Here is a 24,986-nt window from a genome sequence, read left to right on the forward strand (position 1 = left end):
GTCTCTACTAAAAATATGAAAATTAGCCAGGCATGGTGGCGGGTGCCTGTAATCCCAGCCAGACGTGGTGGCGGGCACCCTTAATCCTAGCTACTTGGGAGGCTGAGGCAGGAGAATTGCTTGAACCTGGGAGGCAGAGGTTGCAGTGACCGGAGATCGCACCACTGCACTCCAGCCTGGGTCACACAGCAAGACTCTGTTTCAAAAAAAAAAAAAAAAAAAGGATTTTAATAATTATAATCAATCCTGTAAATTTCTAATTCTTACCTGCAAGAATAGGTTGTCTCTCCACTTTTGAAAACCTTCCCACAAAGCTGAAATGCTCCACTGTGCTTCAATTTCTCTAAGCAAATATCTGGATCTTCTCCAAATAAGTACCATTCCAATGGAGTGAATATTGACATTTGTACACTTTCCTCCTGCTTTTCCAAGTCTGGGTCCATTTCAGCAAAGTAAATTTCTGGCACCAATTGTGCCAAATGATGCAAGAAAGCAGTATAAAAATCAACTTGCTGATCCCACCACTAAAAGAAAAGAAGATGAAAATTAGACTGACTTACAAGTTCCTTCTTAATCATCTAGGGGCACAAATAATGACATAATTCTACAATTTCAAAGTAATTTACAATATATTTCATCTTTCACCAATACAGAAGGAAAGTGGGTGATTAAAAGAAATTAAGCTTGGAAATAAGCAACTGCTCACATACCACCGGTATCTGAAAAAAAAAAAAAAAAAAGAAGAGTAGCTGTAGTAAGAATTATCCTTCCCTTCTGAAATGGCCAATTCCTGCTATGTGAAGGTGGTTCTATTATCAGTCACAGGCTGTACAGACAATGCATTCATCAAACATTTTGTTTTAGGAAACCAGAGTATTTAACGAGAGATCGAAATGAACATAGGCCAAAATTTTGTAAACACAAAAAGCACTAACCATAAAAGGAAAAAAACTAGATAAAATGGACCTCATCAGAAGTAAAACCTTCTGCTCTTTAAAAGAAACTGTTACAGATGGCTTATTTGCATGTGAAAACATGCTTACATTATTAGTCATTAGGGAAGCACAAATTAAAATGACAATGAGATACCCCTGTACAACCTAGTACAGTGGCTAAAATAAAAAACTGGCAATATCAAATGCTAACTAGGCCAAAAGTGCTTTCCCACCTATAGTCCCATCTCAGGAGGCTGAAGTGGGAGGACTGCTTGAGCCCAGGAGTTCAAGGCTGTAGCGTGTGCCTGTGAATAGGCACCGCACTTCAGCCTCGACAACACATATGGAGACCCTGTCTCTTAAAAAACAAACAAAAGACAAAAACAAAAACAAAACACATATGACTCAAGGCACATCATTTAAAAACAACAACAAAAACTTATCCAAGGAGTTTTACAAGCTAATAGAATCGGGCCAGGCACGGTGTCTCACACCTGTAATCCCAGCACTTTGGGAGGCCGAGGTGGGTGGATAACGAGGTCAGGAGATCGAGACCACCCTGGCTAACACAGTGAAACCCCATCTCTACTAAAAATACAAAAAATTAGCCAGGCGTGCTGGCGGGCGCCTGTAGTCCCAGCTACTCAGGAGGTTGAGGCAGGAGGATGGCGTGAACCCGGGAGGCGGAGCTTGCAGTGAGCCGAGATTGCGCCACTGTACTCCAGCCTGGGCGACAGAGTGAGACTCCAACTCAAAAAAAAAAATAAAATAAAATAATTAGAATTAAGATTTTAGATAAGGTTCCATAACAGGTCATTAAGGAAAGTTACAGATATTTGATTACATATAAGGCTTTTTTAGTTTGTACTAATGAACCTCAATATTCCATTCACAAATAAATTCAACCTCAATATTCCATGCACAATTAAAACTTTATGGAAAATATGTTTAGATTAGGTATTACTATAGAAATTAGTCCATTCTCTAAAGGGCAATTTGTAGACAGTTATTAAAATTTTAGATTTACATATATTTTGACCCAGAAATGCCCATTCTAGGAATTTATTCGTCTGATAAACATGTAAAAAGAAAGTATTTTTTTTTTTGCAGCATGACTATTTTTAATCGTCAAAGACTGGAAACAACCGAAATGTCCCAAAACAAGAGCTGAATAAATCATGGGACATTATAAAAAAGGAGAGGGCACAGATCTATGTCCTGATATGGAACATAAAGCAAAAGGTACACAACAGTGAGTATAAGGTGCTACCATTTATACTGGGAGAAGGGAGGAAAAGAAAAAAGAAGAGGTGAAGGAGATGTATCTGTATATGTTTATATTTGAATACAAAAATCTCTGAAAGGATTCAAAATAAACTGTTAGCAGTAGAAAGAGCCTGGGAAAGACTTAGCGTTCACTGTGTTAACTTTTTTACTGTTTTAATTTTTTACTGTATATACACATTATCTATTTGAAATCATTTAAAAACTTTTTCAATCCTATACATTTCATGTACAGTTATTCATAACAGCAAAAAATTAAAAACCTGAATGTCCGTGAAGACAGGGTAATAATCTATCATTTAGCCATACTCATCCAAGTGTGAAAATATATATTTACATCCACCAGATGTGCACTATAACATCACTTGTAACTGAAGAGATGAAGTCCACCTAAATGTCTATCAATAAAGGTATATCCACTGTGGTACAGTCATACCACTCAATGCAGTCAGAATGTCATAAATACTGTTAAGTGGAAAAAGAAGCTTTAAACATAATTTCATTTTTGTAAAAAGTAAAAAATTATATATACTTTTAAAATTTCAACACATTTGGGTTTTCTTTCTTTCTTTTTTTTTTTGAGATGAAATTTCGCTCTTGTCATCCAGGCTGGAGTGCCATGGCAGGATCTCAGCTTACTGTAACCTCTACTTCCTGGGTTCAAGCGATTTTCCTGCCTCAGCCTCCCAAGTAGCTGGGTTTTCTAATTTAATACATGTGGAGGCACATCTCTGCCTATGCTTCCCTAAACATAGTAGACTAAGGGTCTGGAAGGAGAAACAACAAACTATTAATAATGGCTACACAGAGGGAAGGAGCTGGGGAAAAGAATTAGGGATTGTCACATTTTTACTTTCAACAATGTTACATTGTTTGACTTTGTTAGACAAGTGTCAATACTTTTGCAACTAACAACAAAAAAAAAAACTTTAAAAAAATCTACATGAGGCCTGGTGCACATGGTGGCTCATGCCTGTAATCCCAGCACTTTGGGAGGCCGAGGCGGGCGGATCACTTGAGGTTAGGAGTTCGAGACCAGCCTGCCTAACATGCTGAAACCCCGTCTCTACTAAAAATACAAAAATTGGCCAGGCATGATGGCATGCACCTGTAATCCCAGCTACTCAGGAGTCTGAGGCACGAGAATTGCTTGAACCCGAGAGGCAGAAGTTGCAGTGAGCTGAGATCACGCCACTGCACTCCAGCCTGAGCGACAGAGTGAGACTCCATTTCAAAAAAAAAAAAAACTACATGAGATAATACGCCCATTTAAAAATGATGCTGGCTGGGTGCGGTGGCTTATGCCTGTAATCCCAGCACTTTGGGAGGCCGAGAAGGGCGGATTACGAGGTCAGGAGATCAAGACCATCCTCACTAACATGGTGAAACCCCATCTCTACTAAAAATACAAAACAAAATTAGCCGGGCATGGTGGTAGGCGCCTGTAGTCCCAGCTACTCGGGAGGCTGAGGCAGGAGAATGTCGTGAACCCAGGAGGTGGAGCTTGCAGTAAGCTGAGATTGCGCCACTGCATTCCAGCCTGGGCGACAGAGCGAGAGTCCATCTCAACCAAAAATAAATAAATAAATAAATAAAAAATAAAAAATGATGCCAAATGGTCTCAAAGTATCTCCAATGGGAAAGACAGTAACAGAGAGAAAGACACCACAACATTATTGTATTATTTTTTTTTCTTTTTAATAGAGAAGGGGTTTCACCTAGGTTGGTCTTGAACTCTTGGGCTCAAGTGATCCTCCCCACCTCCCAAGGACATGGATCTGACGGGGACTACAGGCTCATGCCACAGCACCTGGCTGATTTTTGTGTTATTTTTGCCCAAAATGTATAATCTAATTCCAATCATGAGAAAATATCATACAAACCCAAAATGAGGGACATTCGATACAATAACTGCAAAGTTCTCTAAAAGTGTTAAGGTCATGAAAAAAAGGAAAGATCAAGACATTGTTATAGACTGGAGACAAGAGAGAGATAACTAAATGTAACTGGGATCCTGGGTGTTATCCTAGAACAGAAAAAGCACATTCGTGGGAAAACTGATGAAATGCAAATCAGATCTGTAGTTAGTATTTATATTAATTTCCTGTCCTTGATAATTATACTATGGTTATGCAAAATGTTAACATTACAGGAAACAGAAAGAGGGAGGTAAAAGAACTGTGCTACAATTTATGCAACTTTTTTTATAGTCTAAGATTAAAACAAGAAATGATGCTGAAGACGTTTATTTACTAATATGGAAAGGCATTAATAACAAACAGTTCAGTAAAGTAGGTTACAAAGCAGTATATATAAAATCTCAATTTGGTTAAATATTATATTTACATTTACATAGAGAAAAATCATGACGACTATTTAACAAAATGTTAACAGAAATGGGTGATGTGATTTTAGCATATTTTCATGGAATTCATTACTCTGCTTATCTAATGAGTAATATCCTTACAGTGAGTCCATATTTTGGAAGTAATTTTATAATTTTAAAATTAAAATTTATTTTACTAATACCTTTTAAAAATAAATATACCTTCCAGTATTCCTACTCCAACTTTTCTGGGGTACTCATACACAAACAACTTTTCTCTACATACCTGGCAACAACTACAACTAACATAGAGATAATATCTAATGTTCTATGTTATACCTAAGGTTCTTTTCATCAACAGCACTAAATGAAAAAAAAAAAAAAAACTTGCATATTCAGCGCTACAAACCAAACAAAAAATCTTACTGTTCTACTTAATTATAGGAGGCACAGAACTAGCTCTTTTCAATTTGTCTTGTTTAGAAGAAATTTAAGAGTAAAAAAGAGTACAAGCCCCTCACATTTCATAGATGAGAAAGCTGAATCACAGGGAAGTAAACTGACTTGTCCAAAATCATCAAATCACCAGTTGGTATCAATGTCAGGAACAGAACTAGGTATCCTAAGTCCTAAAGTTCAGTGCCCATTCTACTAAACCAAACATAAATATACAGTTTTTATTTATTTATTTATTTTTATTTTTTTTGAGGTGGAGTTTTGCTCTTCTTGCCCAGGCTGGAGTGCAATGGCACGATCTCGGCTCATGCAACCTCCGCCTCCCGGGTTCAAGCAATTCTCCTGCCTCAGCCACCCGAGTAGCTGGGATTACAGGAACGTGCCACCACGCCTGGCTAATTTTATATTTTTAGTAGAGACGGGGTTTTTCCATGTTGGTCAGGCTGGTCTTGAACTCCCGACCTCAGGTGATCCGCACACCTCAGCCTCCCAAAGTGCTGGGATTACAGGCATGAGCCACTGTGTCTGGCCAAATATACAGTTTTAAAATCTACCTTTACTGGCTTGTTCAATTTCACATTATAGGTTGGGCATCCCACACCCAAAAATCAGAAACCAAGACACTCAAAGGAAATGCTCATTGTAACATTTTGGATTTTAGATTTTCAGATTTGGAATGTTCAACCAGTACAATACAAATATTCCAAAATCTGAAAAAATCCAAATTCCAAAACACAAGGGATACTCAACCAGTAATAGTAAAATAAACAAAACAATAAAGTTTTGCCTTCTTAATTTTTGCTTTAACTATTGCCTTCTTTGTAATTACAATTACAAATGAAGCCTCTTAGCTAACAACTACCGAACATTACTGAAGGCTACTAAATATTCTTAAATTATATCTGTCATCACATGCTTTATAATGAATAATTGATATTTTAAAACATCATGGCTGGGCATGGTGGCTGTAATCCCAGTACTATGGGAGGCCGAGGTGGGTGGATCACTTGAGCTCAGGAGTTTGAGACCAGCCTAGGCAACATGGTGAAACCCCGTTTCTACTAAAAATACAAAAATTAGCCAGGTGTGGTGGTGGGCACCTGTAATCCCAGCTACTCAGGAGGCTGAGGCAGAAGAATCACTTGAACCCAGGAGGTGGAGGTTGCAATGAGCTGAGATCATGCCACTGTACACCATCTCAAAAAAACAAACAAACAAACAAACAAAATTAGCCAGACGTGGTGGCACATACCTGTGGTCCCAGCTATTCGGGAGGCTGAGGTGGGAGAATTGCTTGAGTCAGAGAGGGAGAGGTTGCAGTGAGTGGAGATCATGCCACTGCACTCCAGCCTGGGCAACAGAGTGAGACCCCATCTCAAAAAACAAAACAAATTATACTCTTGGCTGATTTGGGCAGAATGTCTGGGTGCTGATGCCTTAAATACCCTCTCCATCAGTCTCACTACTAGCTCTCTGTCCCTCCACCCCCACACCAACTTATTTATCCCTCAAGGCCCAGCTCAAGGCCAACCTTAGTGAATCCTTCACTGATCAGCCCAAGAAAATTTTTCTTCTGTTAATTCTAATACAGTATTTGAAGGCAGTACTCATTCTGTACTTATACCACTGGCTGATATCATTAATTACCTTTAAATGTGTATATCTAGCCTCTTCAATTAGAATGTAAGCTCCCTGAGGAGAGGAACTTTGCTCTTCAAATCCCTGTATCCTATAGGCCTAGCACAAGTACACAATAAAAGTTATCAGTTAATTGCTAAATGCTACACATTTCTTGCCAGAGAAAACAAAGCAAATTTTGATAACATTAAGCCTTCTATAACTTTGTGTATAGAATTTTTTTTTTTCTAAGACAGAGTCTTGCTCTGTCACCAGGCTGGAATGCAGTGGCACGATCTCGGCTCACTGCAACCTCTGCCCCCTGGGTTCAAGCGATTCTCCTGCCTCAGCCTCCCAAGTAGCTGGGACTACGGACGCGTGCCACCCCAACCAGCTAATTTTTGTATTTTTAGTAGAAACGGGGTTTCACCATGTTGGCCAGGATGGTCTCAATCTCTTGACCTTGTGATCCGCCTGCCTTGGCCTCCCAAAGTGCTGGGATTACAGGCGTGAGCCACCGCGCCCAGCCTAGAATTTTTATAGGAAATAAAGTTCAGTTACACTCTTCACAAAAATGTTTTCCATTATTGCCAAACTGTGGAAAATTTTTTTCAACTAAAATAGGTTTGATTTTTTGCCTTTGGTTGGTTGTTTTTAAAAATTTCCCCCATTTTCAACAGGAATAAAATTAAGAATTTTTAAGTACCAAGTCCAGGAAAAAAAAATAACTGTTTGAAATTAAGGGAAAGCTTTCCTAATTGACTACTCTGTAAAAAACAAGTTCTTAACAAGTTCTCAACATTAAATTTCCCAAACATTCCAAACATTTCCCTCATCCCCAAGGAGACTAGAGATATGTTTTCAACTCTGACCCAACGGCTTAGATGCCTGTTTGGGAACATCATTCTGAAAAAGGAACTTACTTAAGTAGATTAGTTTTGTTTAAACCACAATTTGACCTTCCTTAAACAACTGCTAGACATCTACAGAGCCTTCAGAGCCCAGTAATTGTTTTTCTAATTCTTCTTTTTAAAGTGGTAACAAAACCTGGAGGCGCTACCATTTTTCACAGCCACTATGGATTAGTAATAATTAGAGCATCTCTAGGCACCAAAAATCTTTGATTATACAATGTTTTCTTCTAATATTATTCTACAGACTCAAAGGTTTACAGCAACCAGGCACAATGGCTCATGCCTATAACCCTAGCCCTTTGGGAGGCCAAGGCAGGCAGATCACTGGAGCCCAGAAGTTCAAGACCAGCGTAGGCAACATGGTAAAACCCCATCTCTACAAAAAAACACAAAAATTAGCTGGGCATGGTAGCATGAGCCTGTAGTCTCAGGTACTCAGGCTGGGTACCTGAGTGGGAGGATCACCTGAGCCCAGGAGGTTGAGGCTGCAGCAAGCCCTGATCGCGCCACCACACTTCATTCAGCCTGGGGAAGAGAGTGAGGCTCTGTCTCCAAAAAAAAAAAAAAAAAAAAACAAAAAGGCAAGCTCATAACTAAGCTAAAATCTACTTTCCTGTAACTTTTATCCTGTTACTGAAATAAACCAATATAATTCACTCTGCTTTTTCATCAGTCTTTTCAAATAAATGAAGATAACTATTACGTCTCTCATTTCTAGTCTCATTTCATGGCTAAACTGAAAAAAAGAGAATAAAGAAATTTGGCCAGCCCTAAAGACATGGTATCCTGACCACTCTCCAAGTTGATTACCCTTATGAAACTGCACAACACGCTTCCATAAAGAGGAATAGAACTATTTATTACCTTCCTTATCCTGAGCACTAAACTGCTTCAAAAGATCACATTCTGAAAAGGCGCGGTGGCTCAGCTGTAATCCCAACACTTTGGGAGGCTGAGGCGGGCGGATTACTAGAGGTCAGGAGTTCGAGACCAGCCTGGCCGACATGATGAAACCTCATCTCTACTAAAAATACAAAAAAATTAGCTGGATGTGGTGGTGCACGCCTGTAGTCCTAGCTCGGGAGGCTGAGGCAGGAGAATCGCTTGAACCTGGGAGGCAGAGGTTGCAGTGAGCTGAGATCGTGCCACCACACTCCAGCCTGGATGACAGAGTGAAACTCCATCTCAAAAAAAAAGCAAACAAACAAACAAACAACAAAAACATCCATTCTCACATTCTTTTTTTCTTTTTAAATTTTTTTCTATTTCTTTTTCTTTTTTATTTTCTTTTTTATATATATTTTAAATCCTCTTTTTCCTAGCTCCTGCAAGCAAAGCATTCTTTGGCTGCTACATCACATGACTTGGTGAAAGTGCAGACAACTAAAACCCTTAGATCAATCACATGTAAGAGACCTAGTCCTATACCAAATGAACCTAGATACAAGGCTTTACTTTCATCACAATTAAGTTAGTTTTGACACAATATTCAGCCTATATGGGATTTATCCTTTACTTGTTATCCCTACCAGCCTTGTGCTGTCTGTAAATATGATAAGTCTTCTATGCCTTTATGGCATTGATAAAATAAGCCAGAGTCAAATATAGAGCCACATGACAAGTCCACTCTCTTTTCTTTCCTGTTGAGATAACGTATAAGCATGCTGTCAGAATTTGGTTTTTGAAAACATTTTGTCCCTCCTAAGGGACAAATTCTCTTTGTCCTATTTGTTGTATTCTCTTTTTCATCTCTGTCATAGATCATGCCCCAATTTTCTAGGCTTTCCTTGAAGTATCTGGATAAGTAAAATCTGCTTTCATAAACTCTGAGGTATCTATTTCATATTCTCTTTCTGCTGTATGGAATATATATCTGCAAACCAACTAAAATCCTCTCTTAAATTACAAGGCAGAACATGTGTGTATTTTTTAAAAATTGATAAATTAACAGACTTTCCCTCCAGTGGCTAAAGTCATTTCTGGCTTACCCATAAATATCAAAACTTCAAAGGCATTTTAAAAGGTGGTCCATAAAGACATTAAGTAGTTACAGCTTCACTCCTCTAAACAAGTCAAACAGACTTTGTTCTGAAGAGTGGCATTAAGTAAACTATTAGAAAGAGAATTATATTCAAGTGAGTAACAGTAGACTCCATTCTGGACAGGGTCTGTGTCATTCCTGGGCAGCAAGTGGGCACTTAGGAAAGTGCACTAACTCTACTGGAGTCTTATCAGTAACGTTTACTTACCACAGCATATTTCCATAAGCACTCAGATTAGTATTAGAGTGTGACAACATTAAAAAAAAAAAAAAAGGCTGCATCAAATGCTTTAAAAAAAACTAAGCTCATCAACTATGGTTTATTCAAGAGGAGGCATGTTAACTGAAAATATCTTGAAAGAACATGTAGGCGGTCATAGTAAATCACCTGGCATTAGAGGTCTTAATATTTTGTGTTAGGTCATCTGAGGCAAGGGGTTAAAAGCTTAAGGAAAATTATTTCACAGAGCACAGCATATGCTTAATACCTTTACAGAAATGGATAAAGTGGCAGCAAGGGAACTCCAAGGTAACCCTCAAAGTCAGCATCCAAAGAAAGGATGGGCAAGATACAGGCACACCTCAGAGACATTTCGGGTTCAGTTTAAGACTACCACAATAGAGTGAACATAAAGTGAGTCACACAAATTTTTTTGGTTTCCCAATGCATATGAAAGTTATGTTTACACTACACTATACTAAGAGTGCAATAGTATGAAGTCTTTAAAAATGTACTTAATGTTAAAATACTGCTAAAAAATGCTAATGATCATCTGAGTCTTTAGAAAGTTGTCATCTTTTTGCTGATAGGGGGATCTTCCCTCAATATTAATGGCTGACTGATTAGGTTGGTGATTGCTAAACGTGGGGGTGGCTATGGCAATTTCTCTCTTTTTTTTTTTTTCTGAGACAGAGTCTCACTCTATCCCTCAGACTGGAGTGCAGTGGCACGATCTGGGCTCACTGCAATCTCCACCTCCCGGATTGAAGCAATTCTCCTGCCTCAGTCTCCCGAGTAGCTGGGATTACAGGCGCCTGGCTCATTTTTGTATTTTTGGTAGAGATGGGGTTTCACCATGTTGGTCAGGCTGGTCTCAAACTCCTGACCTTAGGCAATCCGCCCACCTTGGCCTCCCAAAGTGCTGGAATTACAGCCGTGAGTCAATGCGCCCGGCCAGGCAATTTCTTAAAATAAGACAACCATGAAGTCTGCCACATTGATTGACCTTTTCACGAAAGATTTCTCTGTAGCATGTGATAGCATGTTACCAATGGCAGAACTTCTTTCAAAACTGGAGTCAATCCTTGCCAACTCTGTGGCTGCTTTATCAACTATGTTTATGGAGTATTCTAAATCATTTGTTCTTATTTAAACAATGTTCACAGCATCTTCACCAAAAGTAGATTCCATCTCAAGAAACCACTTTCTCTGCTCATCCAGAAGAAGCAATTCCTCATCCATTAAGTTTTATCATGGGTTTACAGCAATTCAGTCATAACTTCAACCTCCACTTCTAATTCTAGTTCTCTTGTTATTTCTACCACATCTGCAGTTACTTCCTCTACTAAAGTCTTGAACCCCTCAAAGTCATCCAGGAGGGTTGGAATCAACTTCTTCCAAACTCCTGTTCATGTTGATATTTTGACCTCCTCCCACAAACTATTAATGTTCCTAATGGCATCTAGAATGCTGAATCCTTTCCAAAAGTTTTTCAATTGACTTTGCCCACATCTATCAGAGGAATCGTAATTTATGAAAGCTATAGTTTTATGAAATGTGTTTCTTAAATAGTAAGAGTTGAGAGTTGCAATTACTCCTTGATCCATGGGCTACAGAATGGATGTTGTGTTAGCAGGCATGAAAATAACATTTATCTCCTTGTATATCTCCATCAGAGCTTTTGGGTGACCAAATGTATTGTCAATAAGCAGTATATTTTGAAAAGAATCTTTTTTTTTTCTCAGCAGTTCTCTACAGTGGACTTAAAATATTCAGTAAATCATGTTATAACAGATGTACTGTCATCCAGGCTTTCTAGTTCCATTTATTCAACATACGCAGAGTAGCATAATTCTTAAGGATTCTTGGATTTTCTGAATGGTAAATGGAAATTGGCTTCAACTTAAAATTACCAGCTGCATTAGCCGCTAGCAAGAGAGTCAGCCTGTCCTTTGAAGCCAGGCATTGACTTCTCTCTAGCTATGAAAGCTCTAGATGGCATCTTCTTCCAACAGAAGGCTGTTTCGTTTACATGGAAAATCTGTTTAGTGTAGCCACCTTCATCAATTATCTTAGCTAGATCTTCTGCATAACTTGATGCACCTTCTCCATCAATCAGCACTTACTGCTTCACGCTGCACTTTTATGTTGTGGAGATGGTTTCTTTTCTTAAACATCATGAACCAACCTCTGCCAGCTTCCAACTTTTCTTCTGCAGCTTCCTCACTTCTCTCAGCCTTCGGAGAACTGAAGAGAGTGAGGGCCTTGCTCTTTGATTAGGTTTTGCCTTAAGGGAATATTGTGGCTGGTTCAATCTTCTATCCAGAGCACTAAAACTTTTTCCACATCGTCAGTAAGGCTGTTTCACTTTCTTATTATTTGTCTGTTAACTAGAGTAGCACTTTTAATTTCCTTCAAGAACTTTTCCTCTGCATTCACAACTTGGCTAACTGCTTGGCACAAGAGGCATAACTCTTGGCCTATGTCAGCTTTCAACAGCCTTCCTCACTAAGCTTCATCATTTCTAGCTTTTGATTTAAAGTGAGAAATGTTGAACTTTCCTTTTCACTAGAATACTTAGAGGCCATTGTAGGGTTAACTGGCTTAATTTTAGTATTGTCCCATCTTAGGGTATAGGGATGCCCAAGGAGACGGAGAGAGATGGGCAAGTAGCTGGTCAGTGGGGCAGTCAGAACAAACACAACATTTTTTTATTATGTTTGCTGTCTTTTATGGATGTGGTTCATGGCACCCCAAAACAATTACAATAGTAACATCAAAGGTCACTGATCACAGATCATCATAACAGATATAATAATGAAAAAGTTTGAAGTATTGTGAGAATTACCAAAATGTGACACAATGACATGAAGTGAGCACACAATGTTGAAAAAATGGCACTGAAAGGCTTCCTTGAGACAGGGTTGCCATAGACTTTCAATTTGTAAAGAACTGATTATCTACAAAGCACAATAATAAAGCTCAATAAAATAAGGTATGCCTGTATTTCACTGGTTCATCTGTATCACTGATTTATAAAAGTATCTATCCAGACACACTCTTTGTGCAGTACTGAGGACAAAAACCTTTTCATTTGCAGGATGTTTGGTATTATAAGAAGTCAGTTTCCAGCACTAGCACATCTACACTAAGTTACTGTTCCTTCCCTAGACTCTTAGTTAGTGGGGCTGAATCAGTCATTTTGACTTAGGGTTTTAGAACTCAATTTCACATCTAATTCTATAGAATCTGGCATTAAAAAATCAAAATTTCCCTAACTCCCCAAAATAGAAATTATGAGATGGTGAAAAAACAAAAGCCATTAGGTCTTGCTAAGATCTGGTGACAAAGTACTTCAGTTAGACTCAAAAGACCTACGTTTTCATCAGTTTTCCCACTCAGAGTGTGTCCTTACTACACAAAACTGTGCTCTGGCCTAAAACAATATAGATTCAAATTTCTAAGGAAAATCATCTCCAATTAAAATCACATATAACTCCTCACTTCTATTTTGAAGTCAAGAGATTATGTTGTATTTTAAAGATCCCCTATAGCCCAGGCACGGTGGCTCACACCTGTAATCCCAGCACTTTGGGAGGCTGAGGCGGGTGGATCACCTGAGGTCAGGAGTTTGAGACCAGCCCGGCCAACACGGCAAAATCCCGTCTCTACTAAAAATACAAAAATTAGCTGGGCATGGTGGTGTGCACCTGTAATCCCAGCTACTCGGGAGACTGAGGCAAGAGAATTGCTTGAACCCAGGAGGCAGAGGTTTCAGAGAGCCAAGATTGCGCCACTGCACTCCAGCCTGGGTGACGTCTCCAAAAAAACAACAAAAAAAAGTTCCCCTACAGATATGAGATTATGGGTACATTTTTCTTTGATTTCCATAATGATTATTGCGTAACCATAACAATATTAAACTTTTAAAAAATCCTCCCATTTCAGCAGGAGACAACTTTGGGAAATAACAGAAATATTCTATACCCTGATTTGGTGGTAGTCACACAAGTATATACATTTGTTAAAATTTATCCAAGAAACGCCTTAAATGGGTACATTTTATTGTATGTAAATTATATCTCAATAATGTTAATATCTCTTAACATTCTCAGCTTCTATTACCCCCACTTCCTCTCTACCTCAGTGTCTTCTCATTCATTCATTCATTCATACATTCAATAAAAACTTTGAAGCAATGTGCTAGAAACTAGATACAGCTGTGAACAAGCAACAGTTCAGGCCTTCAAGAACTTCACTGTCTAGAAGGAAAGACACATAGTAAACAGGTAACGTACAGTCTGAGACACGCTACATAAAACCATAAAACAGGAGTATAGAAAGGGTGCTATAGGAACACACAAGAGGTGCCTCTTTTTTTTTTTTTAGACGGAGTCTCACTCTGTCGCCCAGACTGGAGTGCAGTGGTGTGATCTCAGCTCACTGCAAGCTCCGCCTCCCAGGTTCACGCCATTCTCCTGCCTCAGCCTCCTGAGTAGCTGGGACTACAGGCGCCCGCCATCATGCCCGGCTAATTTTTTGTATTTTTAGTTGAGAAGGGGTTTCACCATGTTAGCCAGGATGGTCTCGATCTCCTGACCTCATAATAAACCCACCTCGGCCTCCCAAAGTGCTGGGATTACAGGCATGAGCCACTGTACCAGGTCAAGAGGTGCCTTTAACCTGGCTCTACCATCACAAAAACTTGATGTGCCCCCATGTACTCAAATTCTAAAATGCCCCTTTCTGACCACAAAGTTCAGTCCTCCCACTTATGTCAACCTCATGCCCTTTAACACCTCAATCCCACCAATTCCCTCCAGATTTCCTGTTTTGGCTTTTATTACCTCCCTGTTCAGCCTGGACTCGAAGGTTAGCCACTACCCTAACACGCCGGCTCATTCCCTTTTTTCTATCTACAACCTCCATCCACCAATCACTACTAATCTTACTACAATAAATCATTAATGTTGATCCTCAGTTATTCATTCATTTAAAAATATTTAAGTGTCTTCTGTGTCAATCACATACCAAGATACATCAATGTGGCCAGGCATGGTGGCTCATACCTGTAATCCCAGCAGTTTGGGAAGCTGAGGCAGATGGATCATGAGGTCAAGAGATCGAGACCATCCCGGCCAACATGGTGAAACCCCGTCTCTACTAAAAACACAAAAATTAGCTGGGCATGGTGGCATGCCCCTGTAGTCCCAGCTACTCAGGAGGCTGAGGCAGGAGAATCGCTTGAATCCGGGAGGCGGAGGTTGCAGTGAGCCGAGATCGCACCACGCACTCCAGCCTGGCGACAGAGCGAGACTCCGTCTCAAAAAAAAGATGCATCAATGAACAAGTCACACATGATCCTTCCCTTCATGGAACTTACCTCTCCCTCTGGAGGAAGAAACAGACATTTTGCTAAGTAAATAAAGACAATACAGTAATTACAGATTGTGATAATTGAAATGGGAGAAATAAACAGGTTGCTTTGACAGAGAATAAGAGGAACCCATCTTTTAGACAGGGCGTGTATTAAGAAAAAGCAGAGGAAGAACACTCTAGGAAAAGCAAACAGCAAGCAACAGCACAGACCCTAACGCAAAATACAGCTTGGGCTTGTACTAACAGGCCAGGATGAGTGAGGAGAATGTAACAGGAAATGAGGTGGAGATGCAGGGGCTGGACCAGGCAAAGTCCTGAAGGCTTGTAATGAGTTTATAAGTATAAGAGAAAGCCACTGAGGATTTAGGTAGGAGACTGACATGATCTCATTTAATCTTTAAAAGATTACTCTGGTTGTTCTGTGCAGAATGGACAGGAAGAGGGCAACAGTGGAAGCAAACAGACCAGTTAGGAAGTCACTGCAGTAGCCAAGACAACAGAGAGTGACTTGGACTACATGGGTGGAGACAGAATTATTTGTCTTCAAGAGCTGTGATGGAGGTGCTGTCTACTGAGACGGACAACAAAACTCTTGATCTGCCTTTCTCCTTTCCTCTCCTAAAATCTTGTCTTTCCTCTCAATATATGACACAACCAAGGCCAGGTGCGATGGCTCACATCTGTAATCCCAGCAACTGGGGAGGCCGAGGTGGGTGGATCACTTGAGGTCAGGAGTTCGAGACCAGGCTGGCCAATATGGTGAAACCCCACCTCTACTAAAAATACAAAAAAATTGGCTGGGCACGTTGGCTCATGCCTATAATCCCAGCAATTTGGGAGGCTGAGGTGGGCGGATTGCCTGAGGTCAGGAGTTCAAGACCAGCCTGGCCAACATGGTGAAACCCCTCTCTTTACTAAAAATACAAAAATTAACCAGGCGTGGTGGCAGGCACCTGTAATCCCAGCTACTTGGAAGGTTGAGGCAGGAGAATCGCTTGAACCCGGGAGGTAGAGGTTTCAGTGAGCCGAGATCTCGCCACTGCACTCCAGCCTGGGCGACAGAGAGAGACCTTGGCTCAAAAAAAAAAAAAAAAAAAGCCAGGCATGGTGGTGCATGCCTGTAATTCCAGCTACTCGGGAGGCTGAGGCAAGAGAATCACTTGAACTTGGGACAAAGAGGTTGCAATGAGCCGAGATCATACCGCTGGAAACAACACAACCACTGCCATGAATGCTTAAACCAAAAACTGAGGATGCAGATGTCATCTATTCCTTCCCTTTTGCCTCATGCCTAATCTATCAGCAAGTCTTTTTGCTTCTTCCATCCTTCTAAAATCTTTCTCACATTCATCCTCTTCACTCTATCTCCAAGGATAACCTTTCCAGTGCAAGCTACCATCAACTATGGCTTGGGTTACAGCAGTAACTTCTTAATTGCTCCCACTGTTTGAAACACCAGACATCCAAGTGAAGATGTCAAGTAGGCAGTTGGATTTATGATTCTGGAGTTCAGAAGTGAGATGACACAGAGATATAAATTTGGGAACTGAATACATACAAATGGTATTTAAAGTCACAGAACTGGATGAAATCCCCTAGGTAGACGTTATAAACAGGCAATAGAAAAGAGCTGAGTATCATGCCAAGAGGTATCTTCTGAAATTGACTTAAGGAAGAAAATCTAGTCGAGGAAGACAGAAGGCAGAAGTTCTGGCAGACTACCTCACAAGTCTCTTGATTCCCAATTTTTCTCAGTCCTCATTATCATGGACCCAATAAACCACCCTCTCAAAATAATACCCCATGCCATCACACTACTCTCACCTCCTACCTGCTTGCCTATTGTTTCCGTGTTCTTACCTCGTTCTTCCATTTTCCACCCGTTTCAATCATTCCTGTTCTCTTTCTCTCATCATCTCTGTCTCACTCTCTCTTTTCCTCTGTGTGTGTGTCTATATATGCACACATTTTCCTCCTCAAAGATCTTATCCGGGCTGGGCGTAGTGGCTCACACCTGTAATCCCACCACTTTGGGAGGCCAAGGCAGATGGATCACTTGAGGTCAGGAGTTCGAGACCAGCCTGGCCATATGGCAAAACCCTGTCTCTACTAAAAATACAAAAATCAGCCGGGTGTGGTGGAACACACCTGTAATTCCAGCTACTTGGGAGGCTGAGGCACAAGAATTGCTTGAACCTGGGAGGTGGAAGTTATAGTGAGCCAAGATGGCACCACTGTACTACAGCCTGGGTGATGGAGTAGGACTCTGTCTTAAATAAATTAAATTAAATTAAACCCTGTCTCTACAAAATATGCAAAAAATTAACTCGGCATGGTGGCACATGCCTATATTCTCAGCTACTCAGGAGGTTGAGGTGGGAGGATCATCTGAGCCCAAGAGATTGAGGCTGCAATGAGTTGTTTGTGCCACTGCACTCCAACCTGGGTGACAAAGCGAAACCCTGTCTCAAAACAAAAAGGATGTTATCCATTCCCACAACCTCAACTATAAATTTACTGATAACTTCCAAATACCTAGCTAAGTGTTACTCAAAGCGTGGCCCATACACCACTATTACAGAATCAGCAGGACATGCTTGTGAAAATGCAGATTCTTGGACCTCACCTCAGACCTACAGTATCAGTTCCCCTGGTAATTCTTAAGCAATGGCTTTTATCAATGTCCACTAATTCATACGTATTATTTTATTTGAATTGCATGTGAGATAATGTTAGGAATACTACAGCCTTCATGCTTACTAATAGCAATATGAATGAAAAAGGATCTGCAGACTATGAAGGAAGTTTAAGGAAATCAGAGACTATAACCAGGGATTAGACTCTAATGGAAATTGTACGATTGCTTAAACCTCTATAAATGTCCCATACTATTTAACTTTGTCTAAAGATAAACAATAAGGAGTAGGGGGAACAACTGAGCTTGTATTGCTTAACAGCAAAGTAGTAAACTTGGAAGCCAGTGTCATACCATGGCTAGAATAAAATTAAAAACAGTATAGCTTTTAAAAGAGAAAAAGAGAAAGAGAGAAAGGTAGAATGATCTGTAGGGTCTTCAGTAGACAGAGAGATCCAAGCCAAAAAAGGGGTTATAAAGCTTAACAGTCACAGGACTTCATTTACTGACATTACTCTACCTTGAATTAAAATTATTTGGGCCCTTATATTACCTGTGTCACCAGACTGTGAGTTCCTTGAGGCTATATTACACAATCTACCTACTACTTTGCAAAACCCGAAGCCCTGCCCAACAAAATCTAATAATATTTCCTGAGGTAAAGAGTTGCCACATAAATTCTAGCTCAATTCCTGTATCATTATCTCCAATTCCAAATTAGTGACGTTCAGAATGATGGGGTTTTATTGTATTATCTGGAAAAAATTAATGTATCAAAGCTTTAAATAAATATTAGTCTTCAGATACAAAACTCTAACAATTCTTCTGACCACAGCAGTTTCCCCACTCCTTCTAACAAGCAAAACTCACAAACTACCATTAAAATGTTTCAGTTGCTTTTAAATTTGTCCTACCTCCTCATTCCTTATCATCTCAAATAAGATGCTTCCTCCTTCAGGAACAGTAGTGAAGTGAATTTGAACTGCTATTTGGGGTGGAGGAAAACGGCAAGCACTGACATAGTCAGTGGCCAAACCCTTTTTCCAACTCCCTCCCTACCTGGTTCCTACCTCCTAGACAGTCTCTTCAGTCCCTGGAGTTGACTCATTCCGTAGCTCCCTCTGTAGCTCCCTCTGTTCTCACATAAAACAATGTTCAATTGTATGCAGGGTTAAAAAAAAAAAAAAAACCTTCAAGAATGCTTTTAATCTGTAATCCCAGCACTTTGGGATGCCGAGGCAGGTGGATCACCTGAGGTCAGGAGTTCGAGATCAGCCTGGCCAACAAGGTGAAACCCCGTCTCCAATAAAAATAAAAATAAAAAAAATTAGGCAAGCATGGTGGCAGGCACCTGTAATCCCAGCTACTCAAGAGGCCGAGGCAGGAGAATTCCTGAACTCGGGAATTTGCAGTTCAATTCCTGAACTCGGGAGGTTGCAGTGAGCCGAGATTACACCACTGCACTTCAGCCTGGGCAACAAGAGCAAAACTCTGTCTCAAAAAATAAATAAAATAAAATAATGTTTTTATTAAACTACAAGCCAAAGAAACTTCAGAAAAAATGTGTATATCCCAAATCTCTAAATGCTGCTATTTAGAAAGACAAACTAATAAAACATTATGCGGTGACAGATATTTGAATATTTTCTACATATCTCCACACTAGATGCCCTGGGCATCCAGAACATTCCCTAACATTGCCCCCTACTCTTATCTTCCTCGGCAGCTTTCTCCCTGTAGCTAGTGACTCAAATTTGTTCACTATCTGTGCCTTCCCATTCTTTCAAAATGCAAGAGCAAAGTATAGGTTAATGGTATCAATTAATGGTATTGCTCTGGCTTGAAATGTTTGGGAGTCCTTTCTTCACCTTTAAAAAGTAGCGACAGATGATGGGTTTCTCCACTGAGGGTTAGGCCTGGGGTTCCCAAGATGCTATACGAAAGGACAATTACTACACCTCACATCTAGACATGACTTGACAGTGGCAGCACTACCTACCAATATCAGGTCCCGGCCAGCAGGCTATGCAATACAATACCAGGTGCTGCGTTCCCATCATCAAGAGTAAAGGGTTAGTACTGCTTCTATACGAAAATGGCTCTTGCTCCAACCCCGCCTCGGCCCCCACATCAAACCGTCTAATAACATCACTGGTTCTTTCTACTTCAGAATAGAGACATGCACGCTTGAGATCATCAAGAATAATACATAACAAAGTCATTATATTCCGTAGACTTGGCTGGCAGAAATGTGGGTTGCGACTAACTTTTTATTCGGTGGCTTCCTTCCAGATCAATCCAGATAACTCCCCCTCCCCAGAGCCGCCATAAGGGGTGAAGCCCCACATCCTCCTAAGCGCAGTAGGGAGGGACTGGGGGGAGGACAAAAGAGACTTGCCTATAGGGACTTACAGATGCCAGACGCTGAGGGGTCTGGGGTAACTCCGCGCTGATTTCCATCCTCTCAGTACCTCCAGCCTCCTCGTCCGCCATCTTGAGGGAAACTGACGCCTGCAGTTGCCGACCCCCGGCCAGAGGCAAGCGGAAACCTGTGGCCGATTGGAGAGACAGGGACGACACTTTTACGACGGCCCCTGAAGTCGGGTTTGACGCAGACTCGAGGAGTGGCTTCCGGCCCGCTTCCCGGAAGCAAGTGTCAGGACGTGAAGGGACTGGAGATTTTTTTTTTCCCCTCTAATTTACCAGGCGTAGCTCTTGGTAGCTGAATGGTTGTATATCTGGGTTTGGTGCTGGGAACTGTTGCATCTACGAGGTAAAAAAAAACAAAGTCAGCGTCCATTATGAAAGGAAGAAAACTTGTCGGGGGCTAAAGCAAGAACCTGTCCTAGCTGGCCGGTTGTTGGCCTGGGGATGTTTTGTATCCCAACCTCCCTGCAGTAGTTCTCCAGAGCCTACAAAATGAAAAAGAAAGTACTTACACATCTTCTATTTTTAGGATTCTACCCCGTGGGCACTTGCACATGTGTACAAAAAAAGCTCGGGATCCAGCTTTATTGGGGGACACGGGGGGAAATAACAAAAAATTGGAAACCTAGTCATTCATCGATAGAGGAAAGACAAGATATACTATGGTACATTCGCATTTTGAAATACTGTGCGGCTCTTGAGCAAGATAAATCTGCGTGAAAAGATCAAGATAAATTAAGTGAGAGAAAAAAAAGCCAAGTTGCCGCAAACTATATATTTGCACACATAGGCATTTAAATGTGAAGGAGTAAGTCTGAAAGGGGAAAGGGCAAAGTAGTAACTCTGAGGGCCAGGATTCGGATTGGAGGAAGAAGGTGGTCAAGAGCTACTTTACCTTCATTTGTATTTTAAATTGTTTACAAAACAAATAATTTTAAAGTATATTTTTAACAAAGGGAAGAAAATAAAGCTCCAAACAATGTGAAAAGTAGAGGAGGCTTTCCAAATGCTGTGGTCCACCTTGATTTATAGAACTTTCCTGCCTAAACAATGTTTCTGCTCAAATGAACTACCTCCTGGGTGCTAAAATACTGTTTTTCCAGCCTTTTTTGCCCAACAACCACAATAAATACATTTTACATCTTATCACGGTACACCTATACAAAATTAAATGGGTATATATAGAATATGTATATATATACTGAAACTTAAATTTTCTGAAACAATACTTCCAATATGTCATATTTTCTATTCAATTGCAATATGTTTATGCATTTAAGCCAAAATACTGGTTGTAGTTATTAAAGTGATACTATAACCCACAATAGGTATTGTCCCACATTTTGATAAAAATTGCCCTAAAAGTTACCTTGTCCGTTCCTGTCTCTATGCTTTTACTTCTGTAGTTCTCTTATGCTACCCCACGCTCTTCTCTTTTTCTTCTTTCATTCCTAGATAAATGAAATAGACTAGAACGTTCAGAAATAGGTCAGGGGCAGTGGCTCACGCCTGTAATCCCAGCACTTTGGGAGGCCAAGGTGAGTGGATCACCTGAGGTCAGGAGTTCGAGACCAGCCTGGACAACACAGTGAAACCCCATGTCTATTAAAGATACAAAAATTAGCTGGGTGTGGTGGCAGGTGCCTGTAATCCCAGCTACTCAGGAGGCTGAGGCAGGAAAATTGCTTGAAACCAGGAGGTGGAGTTTGCAGTGAGCCAAGATCATGCCACTGCACTCCAGCCTGGGCTACAAGAGCAAAACTCTGTCTCAAAAAAAAAAAAAAAGAAAAAAGAAAAAACAGAAAATAAAAAGAAATAATAGCCACTTATCAACATCTTAATGTAATCAAAGCACTAGTATATTAATAACACTAGCTATATATTAATAACAATCCTTTAGGTAGATGTTACTACTTCTATTTTACTGTCATGAGAAACAGAAAACTGAAGTTTAGAGAAGTTACATAATTTGGTTAGGGACATGCAGCTTCCAAGTGACACAGCAGATATTCAGCCAGCACAATGGCTCACCCCTGTAATGTTAGCACTTTGGGAGGCCAAGGCGGGAGGATTACTTGAGCCCAGGAGTTTGAGATGGGCAACATAGCAAGACTCCCACCTCTACCAAAAAATAATAATAAATAAAATCCAGTTCAAATGACTCACAAGGCCCTATTCTTATCCATTTCACTTTATTACTTTATACCAAATTCAAGTATTTTACACATGAAAGATAACAGCATTTCAAGTGAGAAGGAAATTATAAACTGCTTATTTATTTATTTTTTCAGATGGAGTTTCACTCTTGTTACCCAGGCTGGAGTGCAGTGGCGTGATCTCAGCTCACCACAACCTCCGTCTCCCGGGTTCAAGCAATTCCCCTGCTTCAGCCTCCCAAGTAGCTGGGATTACAGGCATGCACCACCATGCCTGGCTAATTTTGTGTTTTTAGTAGACACGATGTCTCTCCATGTTGGTCAGGCTGGTCTCAAACTCCCGACCTCAGGTGATCCGCCCGCCTCGGCCTCCCAAAGTGCTGGGATTATAGGTGTGAGCCACCACGCCCAGCCGGACTGTTTATTAAGTGGTGCAAAAACAGATGGTTAGGTAGCAGTTCCTCAAAAAACAAAATTAGACATAGAATTCCCATGTGATCCAGCAATTCCACTTCTGGGTATATATCCAAAAGAAGTGAAAGCAGGGTCTTGAACAGATGTTTGTATACCTGTGTTCATTGAAGCATTATTCAGTATAGTCAAATGGTGGCAGGAACCCAAGTGTCCATCAACAGCTGAGTGGATAAACAAAACATGGCATATACATGCAATGGAATATTATTCAGCCTTTAAAGGGAAGGAAACTGTGACACATGCCACAGCATGGATGAACCTTACAGACATTAGGCTAAATAAAAGAAGCCAGTCACAAAAAGACAAATACTGTGTAATTTGACTTATAGTACATACCTAGAGTAGTCAAATTCATAGACACAGAAAGTAGAATGGTGGTTTCCAGGGTCTGAGAGGAGGAGAGAATCGAGTTTAATGGATACGGAGTTTCATTTTGGAAAGATGAAAAAGTTTTGGAGATGTGTAGTGGTAATGGTTGCATAACAATATGAATATATCTAATGCCACTGAATGGTATACTTAAAAGTGGTTAAAATGGTAAATTTTATGTATATTTTACCACAATAAAAAAATTTAAAGAGGCTGGGTGTGGTGGCTCAAGCCTGTAATCCCAGCACTTTGGGAGGTCAAGGCCAGCGGATCACTGGAGGTCAGGAGTTCGAAACCAAGCTAGCCAACATGGTGAAACCCCATCGCTACTAAAAATACAAAAATTAGCCGGGCATGGTGGTGCATGCCTGTAATCCCAGCTACTTGGGAAGCTGAGGTAGGAGAATCGCTTGAACCCGGGAGGCGGAGGTTGCGTTGAGCTGAGATCGCGCCACTGCACTCCAGCCTGGGTGACAGTGCGAGACTCTGTCTCAAAAAAAAAAAAGAAAAGAAACATTTAAAGAATAAGTAACTATCTGGGAAAAGATGGTCAGATCCTTACCTCAAATCATACCTCAAAATAATTCTTTTTTTTTTTTTTTTTGAGACGGAGTGTTGCTCTGTCACCCAGGCTGGAGTGCAGTGGTGCAATCTCGGCTCACTGCAACCTCCACCTCCCGGGTTCAAGTGATTCTCCTGCCTCAGCCTCCTGAGTAGCTAGGATTACAGGTGCACGCCACCACGCCCGGCTAATTTTTTATATTTTTAGTAGAGACAGGGTTTCACCATGTTAGCCAGGATGGTCTCGATCTCCTGACCTCGTGATCCGCCTGCTTCGGCCTCCCAAAGTGCTGGGATTACAGTCATGAGCCACCGCGCCCGGCCCTCAGAATAATTATTAACAGATTAAAGAGTTAACTGCTAAAAAGAGTAAATAAGTAAAAATTATTATTATGTTTTTGGAGACAGGGTCTTGCTTTGTTACTCAGGCTGGAGTGCACTGGCATGGTCTTGGCTCACTTCAACTCTACCTCCAGGACTCAAGCGATCCTCCCACCTCAGCCTCCCAAGCAGCTGAGACCACTGGCATGCACCACCATGCCTGGCTAGTTTTTGTATTTTTTTGTAGAGACAGGGTTTCTCCATGTTGCCCAAGCTGATCTCGAACTCTTGGGCTCAAGTGATCCACCCACCTTTGCCTCCCAAAGTGCTAGAATTACAGGCATGAGCCACTGAGCCCTGCCCAAAGTAAATATTTTTTTAATATTGCATTGGAGAAGTCTTTTTTAAGCATGTTGCTAAAGGCAAAAAATATAAACATAAAAATACTAATATGTAATTTTATTAAAATTAAAAACATAAAAATAAATGACATAAAATTTAAAAGGTAAACGAAAACTAGGGAAAAATGTCTGCAGTAGACATGGCAGATCAAAGGATAAAATCCCAAAGCGGCCAGGCACCATGGCACATGCTTGTAATCCCAATACTTTGGGAGGCCAAGAAGGGTGAATCACTTGAGCCCAAGAGTTCCAGACCAGCCTGGGCAACATGGCAAAACCCTGTCTCTGCAAAAAATACAAAAATTAGCTGGGCGTGGTGGCATGTGCCTATAGTCCCAGCTACTCAGGAGGCTGAGATGGGAGGATAACTGGTGCCCAGAAGGCAGAGGTTGCAGTGAGCCAAGATCAGGCCACTGCACTCCAGCCTCAGCAACAGAGTGAGATCCTGTCTCAAAAAAACAAACAAAAAA

At 40.7% G+C, this 24,986-nt stretch overlaps 1 protein-coding gene across 2 annotated transcripts in view; it reads right to left on the reverse strand.

Annotated features, from left to right (window-relative positions):
* The window catches only part of UBR1 (ubiquitin protein ligase E3 component n-recognin 1), a 161,861-nt gene extending 141,421 nt beyond the window's left edge, over positions 1–20,440 (reverse strand). The window contains exons 1-2 of one of the 2 annotated variants that reach the window (XM_024349144.3): positions 20,220–20,440; positions 268–524 (exon numbers count right to left, since the gene is read on the reverse strand). In XM_024349144.3, the coding sequence (XP_024204912.1) occupies positions 268–524; positions 20,220–20,300 (338 nt within the window). In that variant the 5' untranslated portion in view covers positions 20,301–20,440. The remainder of the gene's footprint in view (positions 1–267; positions 525–20,219) is intronic. The other variant, XM_063794833.1, reaches the window with a different exon arrangement.
* Positions 20,441–24,986: the final 4,546 nt, after the last annotated feature.

This window comes from Pan troglodytes, chromosome 16 (assembly GCF_028858775.2).
Source record: "Pan troglodytes isolate AG18354 chromosome 16, NHGRI_mPanTro3-v2.0_pri, whole genome shotgun sequence".
In the NCBI taxonomy this organism is placed as follows: domain Eukaryota; kingdom Metazoa; phylum Chordata; class Mammalia; order Primates; family Hominidae; genus Pan; species Pan troglodytes.